This window comes from Tympanuchus pallidicinctus, unplaced genomic scaffold, assembly GCF_026119805.1.
Source record: "Tympanuchus pallidicinctus isolate F22 unplaced genomic scaffold, pur_lepc_1.0 scaffold3, whole genome shotgun sequence".
Classification (NCBI taxonomy): domain Eukaryota; kingdom Metazoa; phylum Chordata; class Aves; order Galliformes; family Phasianidae; genus Tympanuchus; species Tympanuchus pallidicinctus.
In genome coordinates, this window is record NW_026294747.1 from 44,390,675 (window position 1) to 44,411,126 (window position 20,452).

Below are 20,452 nucleotides of genomic sequence, written 5' to 3' on the forward strand. Positions count from 1 at the left end.
AGACAAAGTAAGATAGTAAGATAAAATGTTTGTTTTCACTTAACTGATATGTAAACTGAATTATTTTGCTTTATCACCTCAGTGGAGCTGATTTGGTGAGCTAATCCCTGTGCTGATATTCTTTTCAGGTGATGGACTACAACATCAACCTGGGAAAACACCTTCTTCCTTTGGTGGTGCAGGTGTTGAAATACTGCACTTGTCCTCAGCTAAGACATTACTTTCAGCAGCCTCCTCGCTGCTCCCTCTGGTCCCTCAAACCTCACATTCGGCAGATGTGGTTAAAGGCTTTACTTGTCATTCTCTATAAGGTGAGTGGTCCCAGAGAGGTGCTGTTTATCTTAAAATTTACACTTAAAAGTAAAATTTAATACATGGAACACCTAACTGTACTGCAAATGAAAGGAGCTGCAAGGTACACCTCTGATTTGCTTACCCTTTGTGTTTAATATCAGAGCTCAAAGTAATTAGGCTTTCAACTGTGCTACCTACTGTCTGTATTGTCTTTTCCATAGTTAACTGTGAAGGAAATAGATAAGTTTGAATACTGTAAAATGCTATATAAAGGTTGAAAAATTAGAAAGATCATAAATAATATTTAGGTTTTTTAGAAACAAATTGTAACTTTTAAATGGGGAGTCAGCTTATTAGCTTATACTCTTTAGTTAAATGATGCTTCTGTGACTTTTGTTAAAATATAGGGTGTTTACACACTGAAACACAGTTGTGAATACTTTTGATATCCTTAACAAAGTTCTTGCAGTTTTACAGAGCATGCAAGGAAGTGGAGACACTAAAAATGAATGGTACCTGCAAATTGAAATACAGCATTTGGAAGATAAGAACTTTTACATTACTATGTACATTCAACAATTGGTTTTGCCATATAAGTCAAGAAAGCAATATATTAAATCTTAATAGGGACTCTATTGAAGTGTCTGTACAAAGTTGAAAACAGTCCTGCTCCTCACCATGTGTTTAGAAATGTATGATCAAAGGAAGGCAGAGGGCATCCAAGCTGACAATATTCTTGTCATTTTTTTCTGTTTTACTGCCTAAATGTTTATCCATGGAGAAAAGTTGAGTTTTAAGCTGAAGTTTTTCTCTTTCACTCAACAGTACCCCTACAGAGACTGTGAAATCAGCAAGATTGTACTTCACCTAATCCATATCACAGTCAATACCCTCAATGCTCAGTATCACAGCTGCAAGCCCCATGCAACTGCTGGTCCTTTGTATAGTGACAACAGTAACATAAGCCGATACAGTGAAAAGGAAAAAGGTACTTTAAACAGTTTCATTTATTTGATAGTCATTTATTTAATCCCATGAAGTATCACAGATGTTGTAGAAATGAGCAGATGTGGTCTAAAATTTAGAACATAATCCTCAGAATTAAGTCCAAGGTCTGATTTATCTGACAACCTATAGCCCTCTATAGCAGCATAAATAAATTCACTGTTTCTTTGTAGACAAAGCGTAGCACAGCAGTCTAATTTTTATCTTGGAGAGAGGGTGCCTTAGGCTGAGTAGTTCAGTTGCATACCTAGGTAGTCCTTGGCTTTTTTAATGAGAATTTTATCTGATTGTACACATACGTAACAGTTGCAACCACCCTTTGCTGCATTATTGCTGTATTCAGATATAGGGAATGCAATTCATCTGACCAAGCATAGATATATACACGCATTCTCTAGTGGTCTAGAATCAATAATCCAGTTGGTTAAGATGTACATTTCATCTCATCTTAAAGCAGATGTTAAAAGTAGTGACTTCAAACTAATTTATGGTAACATGGCATAGTACCAAATAGTAGATGTTTAAAAGTGGACGAACTTTTAAATGTGGAAAAGTGGATGAACTCAGACCTAAAGTTGAGTATCTCAGATGCAAACGTGTATGATACTTATGTCTAAAGGCAGAAGACTTGTTCATTCCTCGGAATCTGAATTTGACTGTTAACTCTCTACTGCTTGCTAGCCATAACAGGTACTGTGATGGTGTGAGTTAGTGTAAGGTTAGGTCAAAAGTAGTCCCTTGATTTATTAAGCCCAGTCCCTACAGAAGCTCATATTATCAACTTTCTTTGACGTTTTTTTTTTCATCTTATCAATTAGTTTTCTTATCCCTGAAGCTTTAAGATGGTTGTTTCAGGACTTCACGTCTAGTAGAAGCTTCTGCCATTTTGAAGGCTAAAGACATTAATGTTCAGTTTATGTCTTCAGTTTTTGGCCATTTGAGCTGTTTGACTTCTATGCCTCCTCCTCATTCCTCAACACCAAATGCCCTTTCTCTCCATGCCCACCTAACAGAACTGACAGGGCAAAATTTATTTTTTCTCCTGAATCTTAAGGAGGTGCCTAATGAGACAGATGATAAATATGGGTTTTTTCCCCTTTCCTTATTTTTTAAGTAGCTATTTCATATAGGCAATGTATTTATTTTTTTGGTGCATAGATGGCCTTATGTCTTTCTTCCTTTCTGTCATTTCCAACCACAGGTTCTCAAATTCAACCATAATGCTTTACTATTACTACTCAGATCAACATTTTCATAGTTCATACTATTAGATTTCATTCCATTGCTATTACCAGCCATTCAGGATTATTGTTCTTTTTTTCTTTTTCACTTTTCCATTTTATTTATTACGGACCCTGCAGTCATACTAATTCCCATCTCCTGCAATTTACAGTTTCTCATTGAGCACCATAGACAGTTATTTACTCAAGTCAGCATCCAAAGTTATTGTTTCTTTCATCTAAGAAATCTGTGCTGTTAGTAGGAAAATATCAGCTTAGAATGGTAAAAGTATTGGTATGCTTTTGCTGTATTGTAGCCCATTTTCCATTTATGTCTGCTCTTTCTAACTTGAATTCATGATGTAACAAGAATGGAGATGTTCTAGCTGTTTTCTATAGGTATTTAGGTTTTGTTTTGTTTTGTTTTGTTTTTAACAAAATTCAGATGACTCTTCAAATTTAGTTGAAAACTTAGTTGAGGCTTTATCCCATTGACAGCTTTTCAAGGAAATACACTCTGTGAAGATTAATAACATTTTTTCTTTCTCCAGCAGAGGAAGACAGTGTTTTTGATGAGTCTGACATTCATGATACACCAACTGGACCGTGCAATAAAGAATCTCAAACATTCTTTGCAAGACTGAAAAGAATTGGTGGCAGCAAAATGGTGAAATATCAACCAGTTGAGATGAATGCTCAGAGAAGTATGATTTTTTTTTCTCTCATCTTACTCGTTCATAAATACAATTTCCCACTTTTAGTTTCAAATTACCACATTTCTTTGTAGAGTTTATTGCACTGCATGTCCAATGCTGTAATACAAAGTTATTTTGAAACCTCTTCAAAATGGTTTGTGTAGCTAATTTCTTCCTTTACCTTTTATAACTAACACAGCCATGCCAAATGTCCTTAGAAATTGCTTGACTGTGTAATCTTCTATCCAATGCATAGGGTTAAGCAGTCTGCCTGCATGTTGCATCTATCCAGGATGAGTAGAATTTGGACAAATCCTATTATTTCAGTGTAGGGCATTTTTTTGTAATTATTGTTTTGTTTATCTCTTTTAATTTGTAAAAATCAACACGATATGTCTCTGAGGTGAAAAACACACATTTTAGAGTTTTGATTAATACTGGTTTTGTATTTGAAATGCCAGTGAATTGTGAGATGAAGATATCTTGCAGAAGTTTCCAACTAAGGTAGTATTAGCTCTTTCTGTTTTAATCAGGTGAAATAGAGCTGGCTGAATATAGAGAGACGGGGGCCTTACAAGACAGTATTCTACGCTGTGTGAGAGAAGAAAGCATTCAGAAAAAAAAACTGCGCTCTCTAAAACAAAAATCTCTTGATATAGGGAATGCAGACTCCCTGTTGTTTACATTAGATGAACATCGCAGGAAGTCCTGCATAGATCGATGTGACTTAGAAAAGCCACCTGTCCCTGCTGCTTACACGATACACAGGCAGAGTGATTATGGACGATCTCGGCAGAATTCTTCTACTAAAGCTGAAAATATAGAAACACAAGAAAATCCTCCTTCTGCAGAGAGTTTCCAGGAAACAAGACGACCTGTCATACCAGAAGTTAGGTTGAACTGCATGGAAACCTTTGAAGTGAAGGTGGACTCTCCAGTTAAACCTGCTGGTCCCAAGGAAGATTTAGATCTGATAGATTTGTCCTCTGACTCAACGTCAGGTCCTGAAAAGCATTCAGTACTTTCCACTTCAGACAGTGACTCTTTAGTCTTTGAACCACTTCCTCCTCTACGAATAGTGGAGAGTGATGAAGAAGAAACAATCAACCAGTTAAATGATGAGGTCTCTGGCAAAACCACTGTGTCATCTCCCTCAACACCTATCAACATCTCTGCACTCAGCCTCAGCACAACACCTCTGGTCCAGTTCAGCATTGAAGATTGCTCCAAAGACTTTAGTTCTAAGGATACAAGCAACAGCACTTCAGCAGGAATAGAGGACATCCTATCTAGTTCTCCCAAAGATAAAAAGAACTCTTTGGATTTAGGTAAGCCTGAAGAACTCCATGACGTATCCTGTGGGAACTCACTAACACTGAAACAGAAGAGGGACCTGCTGCAGAAGTCATTTGCCCTTCCAGAAACATCCCTTGATGATAACTCTGAACTCAATGTGGAGGAAATTAGGCCTAGTGGAGCAATTCCAAGTCCCAGTGTTAAAACAGTCCTCATTAAAGTTCCTGAGGATTCTGAAAACCAAACCGAAAGTGATAAACTTGGTAACAACCCAGAGTCTGATACTGAACAAAACACAGAACAAAAGCAAGAAGAGGAGACTGAGGAGTCAGAATTTAAGATTCAGATTGTCCCCCGCCAGAGGAAGCAGAGGAAGATTGCTGTGAGTGCTATTCAGAGAGAATACCTGGACATTTCCTTTAACATCCTTGATAAGCTGGGAGAGCAGAAGGAAGCAGGTGAGCTCAACTGGTGTCTTAATGGTGTATTGTGAAGGTTTTTGTAACAGATAGGTATACAGAGTAAGATATGTGATCTGGTGCAACCTGAACTAGCTGAAATTTTCCAGGTGTTTGTTTTTCACAAGGAATGTACTAGCCATGCAGGTATCATGCACGTGCAGGGGAGAGCCCATGTGTAAAAGAAGTTGGAGCTCAATGACAAAAACACTGTCCCTCATATCAAAGTTAGGGAGTGTAACTCTGTGACTTCTTTATGTGAGCAGTCCAGTCCATATTATGCTGGTCATTCTCTCTATATAGTGATTTTTGTCTCTTATTTCTTCTGCGGACAGAAGGCAGTGGAAAGCAAACTGGAAAGCAAACTTAGCACAGCTAAGAGCGCATGGGATGAACTACAGGTTGCATTTAGCAACGAAGATATTCATGTTTTGTTTTTATACTGTAGTTGGATATACATAAAGTTACAAGGCTTGTACTTAATAAAGATTTGAAGTGCTAGCATGTGGAAAACTATGGAGTACTTTTGTTTATCCTTAGTTTTTTCAGATCATTTCAATACAAGGGTTTGTATTAGGTTCTTCAGGTAGAGAGAGAGTACGTTTTAACTGTAGGGATTTCAAATGAATGTGTCTAGAACAGTGTTAAAAATGTATTCTGCTGCCTCTTCTGTTTGGCTATTTCTTTTCAAGATTTTTCAGAGATTGGGTTTTTATCAGTCTGTTTAAAAACATACATTAATTATAAAATCAAAAAATCCTCCAGGCCTCAGTTCTTTGAAGAGAAGAGTAACACTTACGTATGCTTGACCTCACTTATTTCTCAGTTACTTCAGAGGGAACCATGGTATAATTTTCCATTATGATTCATGAATTTGTGATATCCCAGTTCTACGAGGAGAAATCATTCAATGTGATTGTAGCTGCGCTGTTACATTTGTTTGAGGCTGAGTGTCCCATTTGTGGTACCAGTAAGCTGATGAACTGCTGAAGCTTTGTAAAAACAAAAGAGCTAAGTGCTTTTGAACCTTTCACATAGGTTCTTTGAGAAAAATGGTCATTAAAAGCATTTGGATTCAATTTTTTTTTTTTTTTTTTTAATTAACTGTAAGGACCACTAGTAAGTTTTCATGAATTCCCTAACAAAAACATCCTTGAAACACCTTGAAAGGACTGTCCCAGTTCTGAAACGCCACATGGAATCTCGGATTTTAACATATACCGTAGTCATTTGTTAGCAGGTATCTACATATGTCATCCAAAGGGAACATCAGTCACAATGACTCATTAAATGCTCACTTACGTTACAATCAGTTTGCATAACTAGGTAATTTAGTTACTTGAGTAGTTTAATGTGTCTCATGCATCTGTTTTCCTTTGCGTGTTGGTGGTCCTGTTAATTTGTGAGCAGGATCGAAAACAAACTCCATGTGCATTAGTTATTTCTGAGCTCTAAATGGACATATGTACAAATCTCCTTAAAAAAGTGATTTTAAGTAACAGATCCCTGTGCATCTGTAAACATTACCACTGAGTCCTTTTAGAACTGCTGCGAATACCAGATGGTGAATGGATGATTGAAGAAATGTGAAAAAGATATCCAGCGTGAAAGCAAATGGAAAATATTTATTGATTCTGAACACTGACAGTTTAAGTAAAATCTCTATGTAGATCCTGCTGCAAAAGGGCTTTCAACTTTGGAAATGCCAAGAGAATCATCTTCTGCACCAACCCTTGAAGCAGGTGTCCCAGAGACAAGTAGTCACTCTTCCATATCAAGTAAGTGCATCCCTGATTCAAGAATTTAATTTCTTGTTGTATTTATACATCAGATACATATCATATATGGCAAATGCCTCCCTCTGAGTTTTATTGATTCTTGGAAACATGGCTGTGCTGGACATCATTAGATTTGTTTAATCTATGTCGAGGATGTTAGCAATCACTAACCACAGGATTTTCTGTTGAGACTTGGCAAATTTGTGAAATATGGTTTGCCTGATTTAGGCTAGGTAGCAGATGAAAGCAGAATTTCACTGAAGCTAATGCTTATTTTACAGCGAGAGAAAACACTGTCAATTGTATATGCACAGAGAAGAGGATGAGAGCTTCACAGAACTATTTCTGTGGTCTTCATCATATTTTTTGTTTTACCTTAGGAAAAAAAAAAAATACTACAAATCTCTTGCAATTTCTGTAAAGTGCTTTTAAGTGCCACTCAGCTGAAATGCATTAACTTCTTATCTGGCAGTCCTATACTCGTCTCAGGGGAAAGTGAGCAAGGTTGATTGTAAAAGTTATTGTCACATGGCTTAATAGAACAGATGTAGTTAAGATTGGAAGGTGGAGGCATCTTGGAATAGTTTAACAAAACCCAGAATTGCATGTCCATCTAGGCAATGTTAAGTAAGACACCTGGATGTTGATGGGACAGCATCTGTAGGTAGTAGGAAAGGAAGGGGAAAGGATGATCTGCTTTGATAACAGTGAGCTGCTAGATTGGAGTATCAGTCTTATTAAAAGATGATGTTATTGTGGCATGCTAGATTAGCTCTTGGAACAGTGGTTTCCTCTCTGGTTTTACCAAAAGCATCTTGAGAGATGTGCATTTCATAGAATTGAACATTCATCGTCCACTTAATGATAGCCTGAAAAGCAGCTAAATAACCACCAGTTAAGACCTATCACTGTCTGGTATCAGTGAGTGCTCTGTGTTTCTGTAAATTCCAGTACATGAAATCTGGAGTAGTATCTATATCATACTGAGCAGTTCAAAATGGCAGGAAGCTGCAGGAAGCCCTGGTAGTTGCATCAGAAATGGAAGCAGCAGCAGCAGGTGCAGAATAGAGTAAGCAGCTAGAGAGGTCCCACGGGGTACCTGAGGATGTTTCTGAACTACAACAGTTTAAGTGTGCAATCCCACTGTACAGCAAAGTCAAGTAAGTGGAGCAAAAGCCTGGCCTGTCTGAACAGGGAACTCTGCCTGGAAATAAACTGGAAAATATCTGACCTCTGCAACTAAAGCCTGGGTTCACAGAAAGAGTACAGAGCTGTAGTTTGCATCTGCAGGAAGAAAATGTGAAATGCCAAACACAACTTGAGTCTACTGTGGTGTCAGACAAAAAAAGAGGCTTTTTCAGTTTTGTCAGGTTGGAAGAGCAGGAGGAGGTCACCTAAAAAAGTAAAGGGAAGGAAACAGTGGAGGCTTAATACCTTTTATTACCTCAGTATTTAACTTGGGCTGCCCAGACCGCAGAATTGGAGAACCATGATTAGGGGTGCACTGACTTCCCATCTCTGGTCACCAGAATTGTAAGGGACCAGCTGTGTCAGATCAACATTTAAGCTTAACTTACTAAGTTCATGGGGCCAGGTGGAATTCACCTTCGTTTATTGAAGGAGTTAGTGGATATTTATAGCTCAACTTTTCTCAACAATTTACTTCTTTCGATGTGCCTCGGTTTCCTGCTGTAAAATGGAGCTTGGATACTTCCATTGTGTCCCTTGTATATTTTGACTGAAGTATTTTTGGCCTTTTACTACATGCCTTTACAGTGCTTTGCATAAGAAGTCCTGGTCAGGATTGTGCACACAAGGCACTTCGTAACACAAACAGATAACGTTGCTTGTTCAATCAGTGCTAGACCACAGAAAGCATGTCATTAAATTGCGATAGGAAGATACTGCCTTTGGACTTCCTGGGGAGAGAATTCCTCAGCAAAGTGATTGATCAGATCAACAACTAATATATGAAAGACTTACCAAATAATATCTGGAAGTTATTTATCCCTTCATGATTCACAGGTTTTCTGTGGACCGCCTGATCATAAACCACTTCCTGCCCTTTATCACCAGTCAGTCATAGACTGGAAAAGTCACATGCTGGTCCACAGCAGTCAGCCTGGTTCCAACATGGTTCAAAGGCTGACAACTCTCTGGATTTTACGTTTTTGGATTTTCTTTTTTGATTCCTGGTAATTGAGATCATTGTACATGAGAAATCAGGTAAATAACAATAGAAATACAAGCCTACTTAAGAGTAACCTAAGGATGGGAAATGTGCATGAAATTTTTAAAAATTCTAAACACAAAAGCTGTTAAGAAAATTCAAAGAGATAATTTTCTAAAATTTGGCAGTCATCTGCACTCCAAGCAGTCTTGTCAGTTCTAACATTAATTGCCATTCTTTCATTAGGAAATGCTGCACTTGATAAAGTGATAAAATGTCTATTTAAAATTCTTGCCCTAAAATTGATGAAAATTATACTTTTTTTTTTCTGTGAAAAACAGCTGCAATATAACTTAAAAAGTAAAGCACGTAATAAAGTCCTGGCCTGGTTCCATTCCAGAAATTTAGTTATACAGGGACTACTTTGCAGCAGTGCTGTACTTGTACCAAAAATACCAAATGAAGTGCACTCTGATACGTTGAAAGGATATAATAAAGTAAAACTTAAAATACTTCACTTAGTAAAATAGCTTGCGTGTGAACTTCCACTGAATAGACCGAGTTTAGGATTAAGGCACTCAACCTCTCAGTTTTATTTGTAGTTTATCTCATGTCTGAACTTCTTCATCACTGTTAATAACATGAAGGTCTGGGTTTGTTTTCAAAACTTAGCTAGGTACTTCTGGATTTTTAAAAGTGATTGATACTACTTGATATAACATTAATATGGTTTTAAAACCATATTAACAAATGAAAATAATCATTAGAAAATTTTGATTTGTAGTCCTTGCTGTTGAGCTTTACTAAGGAAGGCATTTAAACGTAGGCTTATGGCAATATTTGTAAAGCTTTCCTGCATGGAGATGCATAGTTTGTTCAGTCATAGTCTCTGTCTTCATACTCTGAAAAATGAGTTTGATTTCTGTGGTGAAAATATATTATATTGCTCATGTTCAGCTAGCAAAATGAAAGTGTTTCAGTTATTCCATGTGATTTTTTCCTTATGAATGGAGGGAAGTAAGAAAGTCAGGAATACTATATGGTTTATTCCTTTCTCCATTTAAGCACTCAAAAGACACATGACCAGAAAAGTCTTAAATAAGAAGTCCACAAATGTTTTTCTTTCTTTTTTTTTCTGGAAGCATTGTCTAGTGAGACAAACCCATAAAATAATGTAGTAATGCTCATGTAAGTGGGTATTATAAATGGTCAGATAAGGAAATGACAAGGGCTTGTTTCTCCTTGGAAGAAGAATGGAAGGGCAGTCATGAAGTGGACCCATTTTCAAAAGCATGCTGGCTTTACGTTTTAGAAGAACGTGCAGATACTATGCCTGAGGCAAGTATTTAGGAAGCCTCTGCATGAAGATTGCTGATGGAACACAGTAAGCAAAACAGATTTTTTTCCCTACTAGTGAGCATAGATACAGTAATCCTCCATACTTTGCTGGGAGGAGACCGCGTTTCCTTTCTCAGTACACAGTGCGTGAGCTTATCACCTATCGGCGTGGGGTATCTTACACTGCACAGATACGTAGTATTTTGAAGAACTTGTGATATTTGGTGACAAAAAGGCACTGACAATTGGCACAGTAGATAAGATCCTAGATCCAAGTCATTTATGATATGTCATTTGGCCATAATTTTACCCTGTGTAGCTGTGTGAAAAGTGTGTATTGACTCGAGCAGGATCCTTGAGCAAGCAATTCATATCCTATCTCTATTTACCTCATACTGGCTTGTAAGTTCAGGAAATAAGAGTAGTTTTACGTGTTGTTTGAGCCCTTGAAATCCTTTTGCATTTCTAACTTGCAGCTCAGTTCAGACAAATGAAAAGAGGCTCTTTGGGAGCTCTGACAATGAACCAGCTAATGAAGAGGCAGCTGGAACACCAGTCTAGTGCTCCCCACAATATCAGCACTTGGGATACTGGTGAGCTGCGTTTATTGTTCCTTATTTTTATTTCTTAAACCAATTACTTTCTGTATCAATCCACTAGAAAAGTAGGTGTTTTTATTCTACCTTTGCAGGTAAATAATCAGTCTCAAGTCTAAAGAGAAATCTGCATAGTAAATAGCAGATTCTCACCTGGTATGAGTTGGGATATTTGGGATGTAGCCCCTCTGGTACAATGGTGTCCCCATAATTTTTTATACTGGGGACCTAGCTGATTGAAATGGAAGTATTTCTGTTGATTTCATTAAGTATAGAATTTCATCTTGATGCATGGAATCATTAATTTGCATATATGTTTACAACAGTGTTGGTACACTAAGGATTTGCACGCTGTACTATCCAGTTTCATTTCCCTGTTTAATGAAGTTTCTGTCAGCTCATGCTGAACACCTGAAGCTTGTTTTCCATTTACTGACCCTTTTTCACCACTCAAGATGAAAATAAAGCAGACAATGAAGATGGAAATAAGCACATAATTTCCTCATTCTTCATGTGAAGAGTTTTACTTTTTTTTTAAAATATCTTCTTTAAAAATTGTTCTCTTGTGCTCAAATTGACAGCAGATACCAATAAACAATGAATTAATTATAATTTGTATTAGAGACTTGATCATTCATTGCCCATCTTGATGTTAGTGACATTATGGAATTGTGCTTATGAACTTATGAGAAGGTCTATATGTGTCCGGAGAAAAGAATGCTTAAAACCCCTTGTGTAATTTAGTGTGTTGAATGAATGTCTACCGGTTCTGGACAGCTGTGCTCAAGGTTTTGCTTAATTCAGTCTTCAGCCTCCATTTCCATCAAACAAAATGTTGTATCTGAAACATGGCTAAAGGTATAGCGTATACCTCAGGTCTTTCCTTTCTGATGGTTCAGTCTGCCAAGTGGCATGCTCAGCATGAGATCCTTAAATCATCAAGGGGAGAATTTGTCATTAGTAGCAAAGGTTTTTGTCTTATTGGCAAGTAAGTTTGTTTGTTAAAGAGACTTAGTTGGTATCACTTCAAATTTCAGATGGGTTTTTAGAGATAAAGAAGTTACTAATGTCCTTCTGTGAGAAGTATTTATCCTACATTTCAGAGTAACAGGTCAATACTCAAAACCACATAGGAGTTCCATCTTGTTAACCTTGTTCCAAACCCACTAGATTTCTTCATAACATCTGCTACTTTTCTGCCTAACATTCAAAACAACTAAAGGCCTCCAATGGTGGAGATACTAAGTAAAGTGTTTTCTTCCAGAAACCTTTGCATCTCTCAGTCTCCTTTTCAACCACTAGCTTTAAAGTAAAAACACTTTTTGGGCAGATTAATTTTTTTTCAGGACAAATGGTCAGTTTGACTGCTAGTCATTTCAATGTCACACTACAGTTTTGAGACTCACACTCAAGTGTAACAACTGTTATAATGCAGAATTATATGATGCAAGCTTGGTCCATGCATGCTTTCTATTTTTTTAAACACGGGTAGGTACCATGCTTCTCATTTCTTATTTCAAACCTTTCTTTCTCAAACTTGTTATCTGTACATTAAAATCATTGCATGTTTAGCATCTGTCAGAACAAGCTATACATTAACTTCTAGTCTGTGGTATTTCTAAACATTTATTTTTTATTATTGTGGCTCTTATATTCCATACCTTGTTGAATCTTTACAGTTAGCTCTTCATTTCTTGTTTAGTCGGATTTCTCAAAATGCCTTCTTTGGTGTTCTGTAATGTGTTACTTTTCCTTTGTGGACTTCTATTTTTCCATTCCTCCCTTTTTCTTTTGCTCTTTCTATTCTTAAAAATTACCTTTTTTTTTTTTTTTTTTTCCTTCCCCCCTACCCCCCCAAGCTGTTTTATTTGTCTTTTTCTTGGTTTAACTGTTTATATCTTCTTGTGCTGGTGACATACTGGATTCATAGTGATGGAGACTGAAGTTCTGTATTTATTCACAGAGCAGATACAGCATGGAAAGCGGCTATGCAATGTACCTGTTTGCCTAAACCCTGACTTGGAGGGACCACCACTAAGAATCAGAGGTTAGTTCAGTGTCCAGTTGACCTGATCTCTCTGCAAAGACTACTAGGAATGTTTTCTCATTAGTACCAAATACCAGTGAATTTTGTGTTCCATTCAGCTACCTTAAAGCCCTCAACTGTCCTGCAGAACAAATTATTGAGAAAGTATTAGATAAATCTCTTCGTTCAAGACAGGGTCAGCTGATGAGAGGCACTGGCTTTCTGCTAGTGTTTTCTCTGGCTGGGCTTGTGCTGTCAAACTGGAAGTTGCCAGTTCAATATCCTCATAGCCAAAGATGTACAGATTTTCTTACAATCTTGTAGTGTGGCAGTGACCTATCTTCTTCCAACTAAATTGTGTTTTTTTTCTTCTGCTCAGTAAAAGAGTGAAGGACATTTTTGAGTAGTTGAATTCTATCCCAACATTGTGTCCTGCATTATGACAGCTATTAGTACTTGCATGCTGCAATGGGCCATCTATCTGGAGAAGATGACAGTGAACTTCTAAATTCATGATAGATCTTGATTTTTTGTTAAGGGGAAAGTAATTGGCTGGAAATATATGGAAAATCTACTTCTATTCCTTATGTTCTGGATGATGTCCTACATTTCTGTAGAATATTCTAGACTTCCTGGAGTGTCTGTTCACATCCAGATAAGTCTCAGGGAACAATTATGAAGTAGTGAACTCTGTATGTAAAGAAATATTTTTTTTCTGAGTAAGATGTCATCATCTTGTGAAATCAAACCTCAGCACTTGTATTTTCAGTTCAAATATTATGGAATCTGAGATTCTTATTTTTCCTGACAGGTGCTATTAAATTTGATTTTCCTGTAATAGCTGGGATTATCTTATCAGAAATTCTTTCTGAACTAAGCATCCATGGGAAGCTACCTCCATAGTTAAATATTGTCAGAACATGCTAATGTTAATGTTAAGTTTGAATCTGCAGATGGAAAGAACCAGAAAGAATGTTGGTAGCATTAACATGTAATTGAATTCAGATTAGATAGGCATAGATACTTTTCTAAAAGTTGATTAAAAAATGTGCTTGTCATAGACAGATCTTTGGAATGAGATGCCTTTGGGGCAGCTTATACACGATGTGATGGTGTCTATCAACTGAGTTCCCTGGATTCATTAATGGAGCTGATCTTTCTGGCAACAGTTGTAAAGCAGTTTCTATCATGCCAGCTATACAAAGCACAAACATATTTTTCCAAAGGAATTAAATCTATCTTGCTAACCTGGAGGATGAAACTGCCAACAATATTTAAATGACCACTGAAATATACCTAAGATGAATGACATGACCTATATATCACCATAACTTTAATAGAAGTTCCTGATGGCTTACCCACGAGCCCATTAACATTGGATTCATCATCCTGAGGTTTTCTTTGCAACTAGAGTAGTTGGAGTCTTACCTCTTCTGCATTTTTTTTTTCTCCTCCTGCAATTGTTTAACGTGAATACTTAATGAAAAAAAAGGGATTAAGGGAGAACACTATCATACTGGTTAGAATCTCAGACTACCTTGTTCTGGACTAATTCTGGAAAAAAGAATGTAAATAAGCAAAGAGTTTGGATTTTCCATTTTACACAACTTTTCATTTTAAATAAACATCTTTCTGAAAACAGCGATGCACAATTTGCCTAGTGCTAAAGAAATCTCATGTATTGGGCAAAGTTGTGCTGTCTTTGGGTTCCCAGATGAAAAACTCGGTTTTGTAGAATCAAGATGCTTGTGAAGACTTTAAATGGAAAGCACTTATAATTACCAGCTCCAATGCTTTCAGTGTTTCTCAAGTTCTTATAAATTCTTTCTTCTAACTGTCCCTTTTTTGATTTTTCTCTCATGCTTCTGTTAGGGATGCTGTGAATAAGCTGATGACATGGTGGTCAGGCATACAAACTTTTTTACTTTATGTCATTAAGAATGGTGACAAGGTGATTCCCTGAACATATGAGGAAGGATGCAAATCTTCCTCCAGTCAAATACAATCTGTAGAATTATCCTCTCTTCCTAAATATGAGTAGATTCACAGACACCTGCCCTTCCCAGAATTTTTCTTTGTTATCTTTTTTTCAAGGATATTTAACTGATAGTCATAGTTAATTCGAGGAACATGCTATATCTTTTTATTGACATACATATTTAATCTGTGCACAGTCAAATCATTATGGCTCATCCTTACAAGCCTGATCTTCAGGCCAATGCAGTTTGGGATTCTGCTTAGTGATTTCCTTTTGCTTTTCTGTTTTTATTGTTCCTTGCTGCCTAAAGGTGCCACAAAATCTAGCTTGTTGTCAGCACCCAGTATAGTCAGTATGTTTGTACCTGCACCAGAAGAATTTGCTGATGATCAGCCCACTGTGATGACTGACAAGTAAGTTCATTTTCTGTTTCTTTCAAAAAACTAGTTAAACTTAATATAGATCAAAGTAAATATAAATATACTCAACAGAAATAAAGTTTTTTTTTTATCTTTTAACCGTACGCTATCTTTTTTGAATTAATTAATATATTTTATTCTAAGTTAAAAATGTTCAAAACACTGCCCACAAGATGTGTTTCTAACTCAGTGGGATATCTGTGAGTTTGCAGTGGTGAGAACACAACTCATGCTACTGTATGTACGTGAAGGGGAAGGGACACAGTTTCTACCCTTCATTTAAAACTGGTTAATTGGATGATTAGAATTATACAATATATGTAACCTACTGAGGACACTGGGAAACATAAATTTTGGATTTTTCTTTAATTAAAACTGATTGCTTAAATGGGTGAAATTGTACTGTTCCCTATTTTAAATCAATGGTTTCTTGTGATCACTGAAACCACTCTCACCTTAGGAAGAAAAAAGGTTATTTTTCAAATATTTCTGGTTTTCAGTTGAAGTAGGAAGTTGTGATTATCAATCAACACTTCTGTTACCAACATAGCACTAATCTCAAAGGATTTTGCAAACATCTACTTGTTGATTAAAATGCCTCTGAAATAAGTATTAAGTGTACTCATTTAATGGAGAAGGAAAGCTTTCACAAGGGAGGTATGTGTTGAATTACTGGAAAACTATGAATAGAAACTGTAAGTTCCTGATTGTGCTGCTGTGCTCAGTCCAGTAAACAGATCTACTAGGATGATCACTGGTTAAGGCCACTGAGCAGACTGTGACTGGAAGCAGACCTTATAGTGTGACAAAGTGAAGGATCCTCAAGTTGAGGATTATCTTTGTCACATCCTTTGGTCAATTCTCCAAAGCTCTAGCTCTAGCAAAAATCAAGCTCTGCTGGTCTACATGTTAATGTTTTATTTTACCTGTTTACATGTAGACCAGCTGAGCTTGATTTTCATGACTTTATTGGCATATTTTCGTTCTGTTTAGTGACAAAGTCAAGAAAATTGCCTGTACAATTCCATTAGGTTGAAATATCACAATCTGTTGGAGTCAGTAGCAACTGATTTGATTAAATTGAGCAAACTGGGCTAGTTTCCCACATTGGTTTGTTTTTCGTGTTCAGTTTTGAAAGCCTGTCTCATCTCTCCTGAGTCTGACATCGTCTTTATAATTAGACATCGGAGAGTTCTTTCAGAACTTCTTTGGTTGTCTTTTAGTATTTCAAGAGGAGTAAGTGACTCAGAAGCAAATTTGTCCTGGAAAAGGAGGTTTCTCCAAAGTCTAAGGCTCTGTTCTTCTGATTGGTCTTTCATTTCCTTAAGAGTAATAAATGCTGCGGAGGCCAATCATGTTATTGCTTTTAGTTGCATAATCTGTTACTCATAATTCATGACAGAAAGGACAATGTGAAATTGTTCTCTCTTTTTGAAATCATCTATGTATGTCATTGTGTCTATGCTGCTATATAGAAAAGTGCCAGGGACATGAGCCCTTGCCTGAAACCAAGTGGCATGAACTGGCTGATGCTAACATTGCTAGGGCTAGTCTTCATTGTGATAGACTCCTCTTGGGTAGTGCAAACTGAAACAGTCCAATACAGAGTGAGGGAAGTAGCTAAGCATTACCAGTGTAGGACTCAAAACTTAGACATACACTGTGCTCTTCCTTCGTCAGTGCAAAAACAGCCAGTGCAGCTAATGGAAACATTTGTTAATATTTGAAAGCCATGGACTTCAGTTAATTATAGAAAGATCACAATTACATTTTTTACTAAATTAATTCTGAATAGAAAGTACTAAATTATAGTACTTTAAAAAGACATATAAATATAAATATGCCTGGATGCATTGTTTTGAATTTCTCAATGTCTGTTTTACTGTTCCTTGCAGATGCCATGATTGTGGAGCAATTCTTGAGGAATATGATGAAGAAACACTAGGCCTGGCAATAGTTGTGCTCTCAACCTTCATTCACCTTAGTCCAGACTTGGCTGCTCCTCTACTGTTAGACATCATGCAGTCTGTTGGAAGGTAAATTCAGGCCTGCCCTCATTTCCATGTGATTGAAAGAATTTTGTGCCTGTAATTGAGTTTACATAAACTTCATTATATGAAGCTATATATAATATCTGGTTCTGCTTACTTGAAGAATTTTTCAGGTTCCTCAACCATATTTTATTTGCTTATTAGAACTAAAAATTTGCGTGTTTTGGCTTCCTAACCAGCTGCTCTATCAAGTTGTCTTTGATAATGTCTTAAATGTTTGGCATCTCTACTGTTAATCTTTGTGACTTTCACCTAGCATGCACTGGATAACTGAAATGCACCATTGTATTGTAGTACTTGTCACTGCTGCTTCAGCTGCTTTCACAACTTGTTGCTTAAGATGTGGGAGAGATGCATTCTGTGTGTTTCAAAACAAACTTCTGAGCAACTTTCTGTGCAGAATGGCACAGCTCTTCTCTTCATGTTACTTTCAGTGTCTGAAGTTGCTTGACTGACTTGTGCAGGGACATGGCTCTTTACAGCCCTGCCTCCCCATCTCCCACTTCCATTTAAACACAGCTACTATTCAAGTCCTCTCTTTTCATTAATTCCAGTGCTGCAGTTCACTGCTGATGAATTCTAGTGGAGGCAAAATTTCTAATTAGACAGATACTTTCCTTTCTGTGTTATTCTTGTCAGTACAGAACTAGCAGTCATTAAGAAGTCATAGAGAGTGAATCAATTGGAAGATAAATTATCAGGGATGAGGGCTGAGTGGTTTAACTTTTCCTGTGCTCTGAAGAAGGAATGCTGCATTTTTGGAGGAAACTGATTTTTTTAAAGCAGCATATGGCATGCAGCATGAAGTATTTTTGGTAAATGTCCCATGTTGTTCCTACTAGCTGCCTTTTCTGGCAAATTCTAAGAGCAGTAAGTGGCTATCTAGAACAGAATTACATTGAACGTAAGAAATGAGGTAATAAGTGGAGATGGTGATGAGAGTTTGTTCAAATAATATTTAGAGTGCCAGTGATCAACACATGCAAGCTGTTAATTTCAAAAAGCTTTAGATGTTCCCAAGTATTTAATATAGTTCGTGTCTCATGACATCTTTCCATTTGAAAATCAGAACTTAAATGTTTTGTTTATTATAAAACAAATAAGAACAACAGTCCTTCAACAACATGCTTGCATTATAGCATTCAGATGGAGGGGAGAAACTTTGCATATGACTTTGATTTCTTTCAGAAGAAAATTGTTACGCTTTTGTTTCTGAAAATTCAGTAGATTTTGGGAAAATAGCTGTGATGTCTCTTGGCATGTAATTAGTTCCACCAAATTCTGCAGAAATCTGCAAGCACTTTCAGGTAAGCTGATGCTTTAGTTATTCCAGGGTTTAGGCTTGTATTGCTTGAAGGTGGCCTCAGACCTATTTTCACTCAGAATTAATTTTCAAATCAGAAAATACATTTTATTTTAGCCTAGGCTCCTCTTAACAAGAGTGCAGTCATGGACTCTCTTGATTTTTTTCTGATTTATGCTGGGACAACTTTATCTTCAATCCACTGCATTATCCAACCTGAGATTATTTCACAGCTGAATGTATGCTGTGTGTCCAGCTTGTCATGCATCATTAATGGAAATCACCATCCATTCTGGCTCAGTCACTTGACTGAGCTGCTTTAGAATCCTTCTTTTGGTTTGTAGCAGAGACTGGAGAAGAAACTGCCTTCTGAACTGAGGCTGACAGAGGATTAAGCAAATGCTAAATCTACTCTGAAAGGATCTTGAATCAAAGATAAATGTTAAAAGCCAGTTCATCAGCTGATGCAAACTGGTCTTTTTCTATGAACTTGCAATTCAGTTGTATCTTATACCAGCTGAAATACTGATGTGTACCAGATGAAAGTAAAAATTACATGACATTTTGTATGTAGGTGATGCTTCCAACTTTTAGTGACTTTTAGGAATGTGCATTGCTTTGATAGTATAAGCTCTGACTCTGTTTACATGTTCTGCATACTTAAGTGTGTGATTTGCTTTATGCTTTTATTAAGTATTTTCTCAAATGGATTCCCATTTTGGGCTTCCTAGTCTACATTTAGGTACTAAAAATGGATGATGTGATTTTTGAGAACCCCCTGACTTTCGCATCTGACTTTGTAAGAGCACTGATGTACTTACTGTTTCTGAAATTAAGCCACTTATTTAAGTGCCAAAATCTGAAATGTGAAGCCTCACTTCAGATTGCCAAGTGGAGAATTTTGGTTCAGTCTATGCTGCTGTGTTAATCAGAAACAATTCACTTAGTATGCAGCTTCTGGCAAAGTTTATTCTTCGCCACATCCTTTTAGATTAGTAATTGTTTTAGATATGCATGTGACAGTAGTTTTCACTTCATTTTCATCATTCTGAAACAGGAAGGGAAGTAGAATTGTCTTCAAATCTGGGAAGTATTTGTTACAGAACTGGTTAGAGTTTATATGTTGTTCCAGTATGATTTGTGTGAATTTAAGAGCACTTCAGGAGAAATTTCTGGTAGCATTTTAAACATTCTGTAGAAATTTTGTTTATCATTATTATTATTTTTTAGCTAGAGAGTCTACTGACTTTATTTAAAATGGAACACAAAAAAGCTTAAAAGCATATGAGCTTCAATTGTTGTTATTTTTGTTGCAGGTTGGCATCAAGTACCAGTTTCTCTAATCAAGCAGAAAGGTATAGTAGCAAAAGATACCTTATCCAGCAATGAATTTAAAGCAATATCCTCCTTGGTCATGAAACAATTAAATGTAATCTTTTTTTTTTTTTTTTTTTTTTTAAAGTTTCTAAGTGAGAGTTTCATTTCATATATTTTTTGCCTCATCAACATGAACAGGAACTCGTATTCATATGTAGTGAATAAAAAAAAATCAGATTCATTTAAAATGCCTCGTGATTTCCAGAATTTCATTGCAGATCATTTTAGCTTGTTCAGTGTTTGCTCAGTGTTTGCCTTGATAAACTGTCTTCATCTTGATAAACTTCATTCAGTGAACTGAGGTGAAGTGAGTCATCCTCAGCCATGGATCCCCTTACAGTGATGTCTCATCACTTAAAAAAAGATGCTGAATAGGATAAATTTGTTTTGAAAAGCTGCAAAAAAATGCTAAGAAGTGCAGTTTAGGAGTAAATAGATAACTTAGTTT

The 20,452-nt window shown here is 36.6% G+C and overlaps 1 protein-coding gene across 11 annotated transcripts in view; it reads left to right on the forward strand.

Moving 5' to 3' along the window:
• UNC79 (unc-79 homolog, NALCN channel complex subunit) overlaps positions 1 to 20,452 on the forward strand; it is a 100,836-nt gene that overhangs the window by 50,829 nt on the left and 29,555 nt on the right. For 6 of the 11 annotated variants that reach the window (XM_052694540.1, XM_052694534.1, XM_052694538.1 and 3 more), the window contains 10 exons: positions 129 to 311; positions 1,120 to 1,282; positions 3,071 to 3,223; positions 3,748 to 4,968; positions 6,639 to 6,746; positions 10,731 to 10,847; positions 12,814 to 12,897; positions 15,165 to 15,267; positions 17,169 to 17,309; positions 19,944 to 19,982. In XM_052694540.1, coding sequence (XP_052550500.1) covers positions 129 to 311; positions 1,120 to 1,282; positions 3,071 to 3,223; positions 3,748 to 4,968; positions 6,639 to 6,746; positions 10,731 to 10,847; positions 12,814 to 12,897; positions 15,165 to 15,267; positions 17,169 to 17,309; positions 19,944 to 19,982 — 2,312 coding nt within the window. The remainder of the gene's footprint in view (positions 1 to 128; positions 312 to 1,119; positions 1,283 to 3,070; positions 3,224 to 3,747; positions 4,969 to 6,638; positions 6,747 to 10,730; positions 10,848 to 12,813; positions 12,898 to 15,164; positions 15,268 to 17,168; positions 17,310 to 19,943; positions 19,983 to 20,452) is intronic. The other 5 variants (XM_052694539.1, XM_052694533.1, XM_052694542.1 and 2 more) reach the window with 3 other exon arrangements.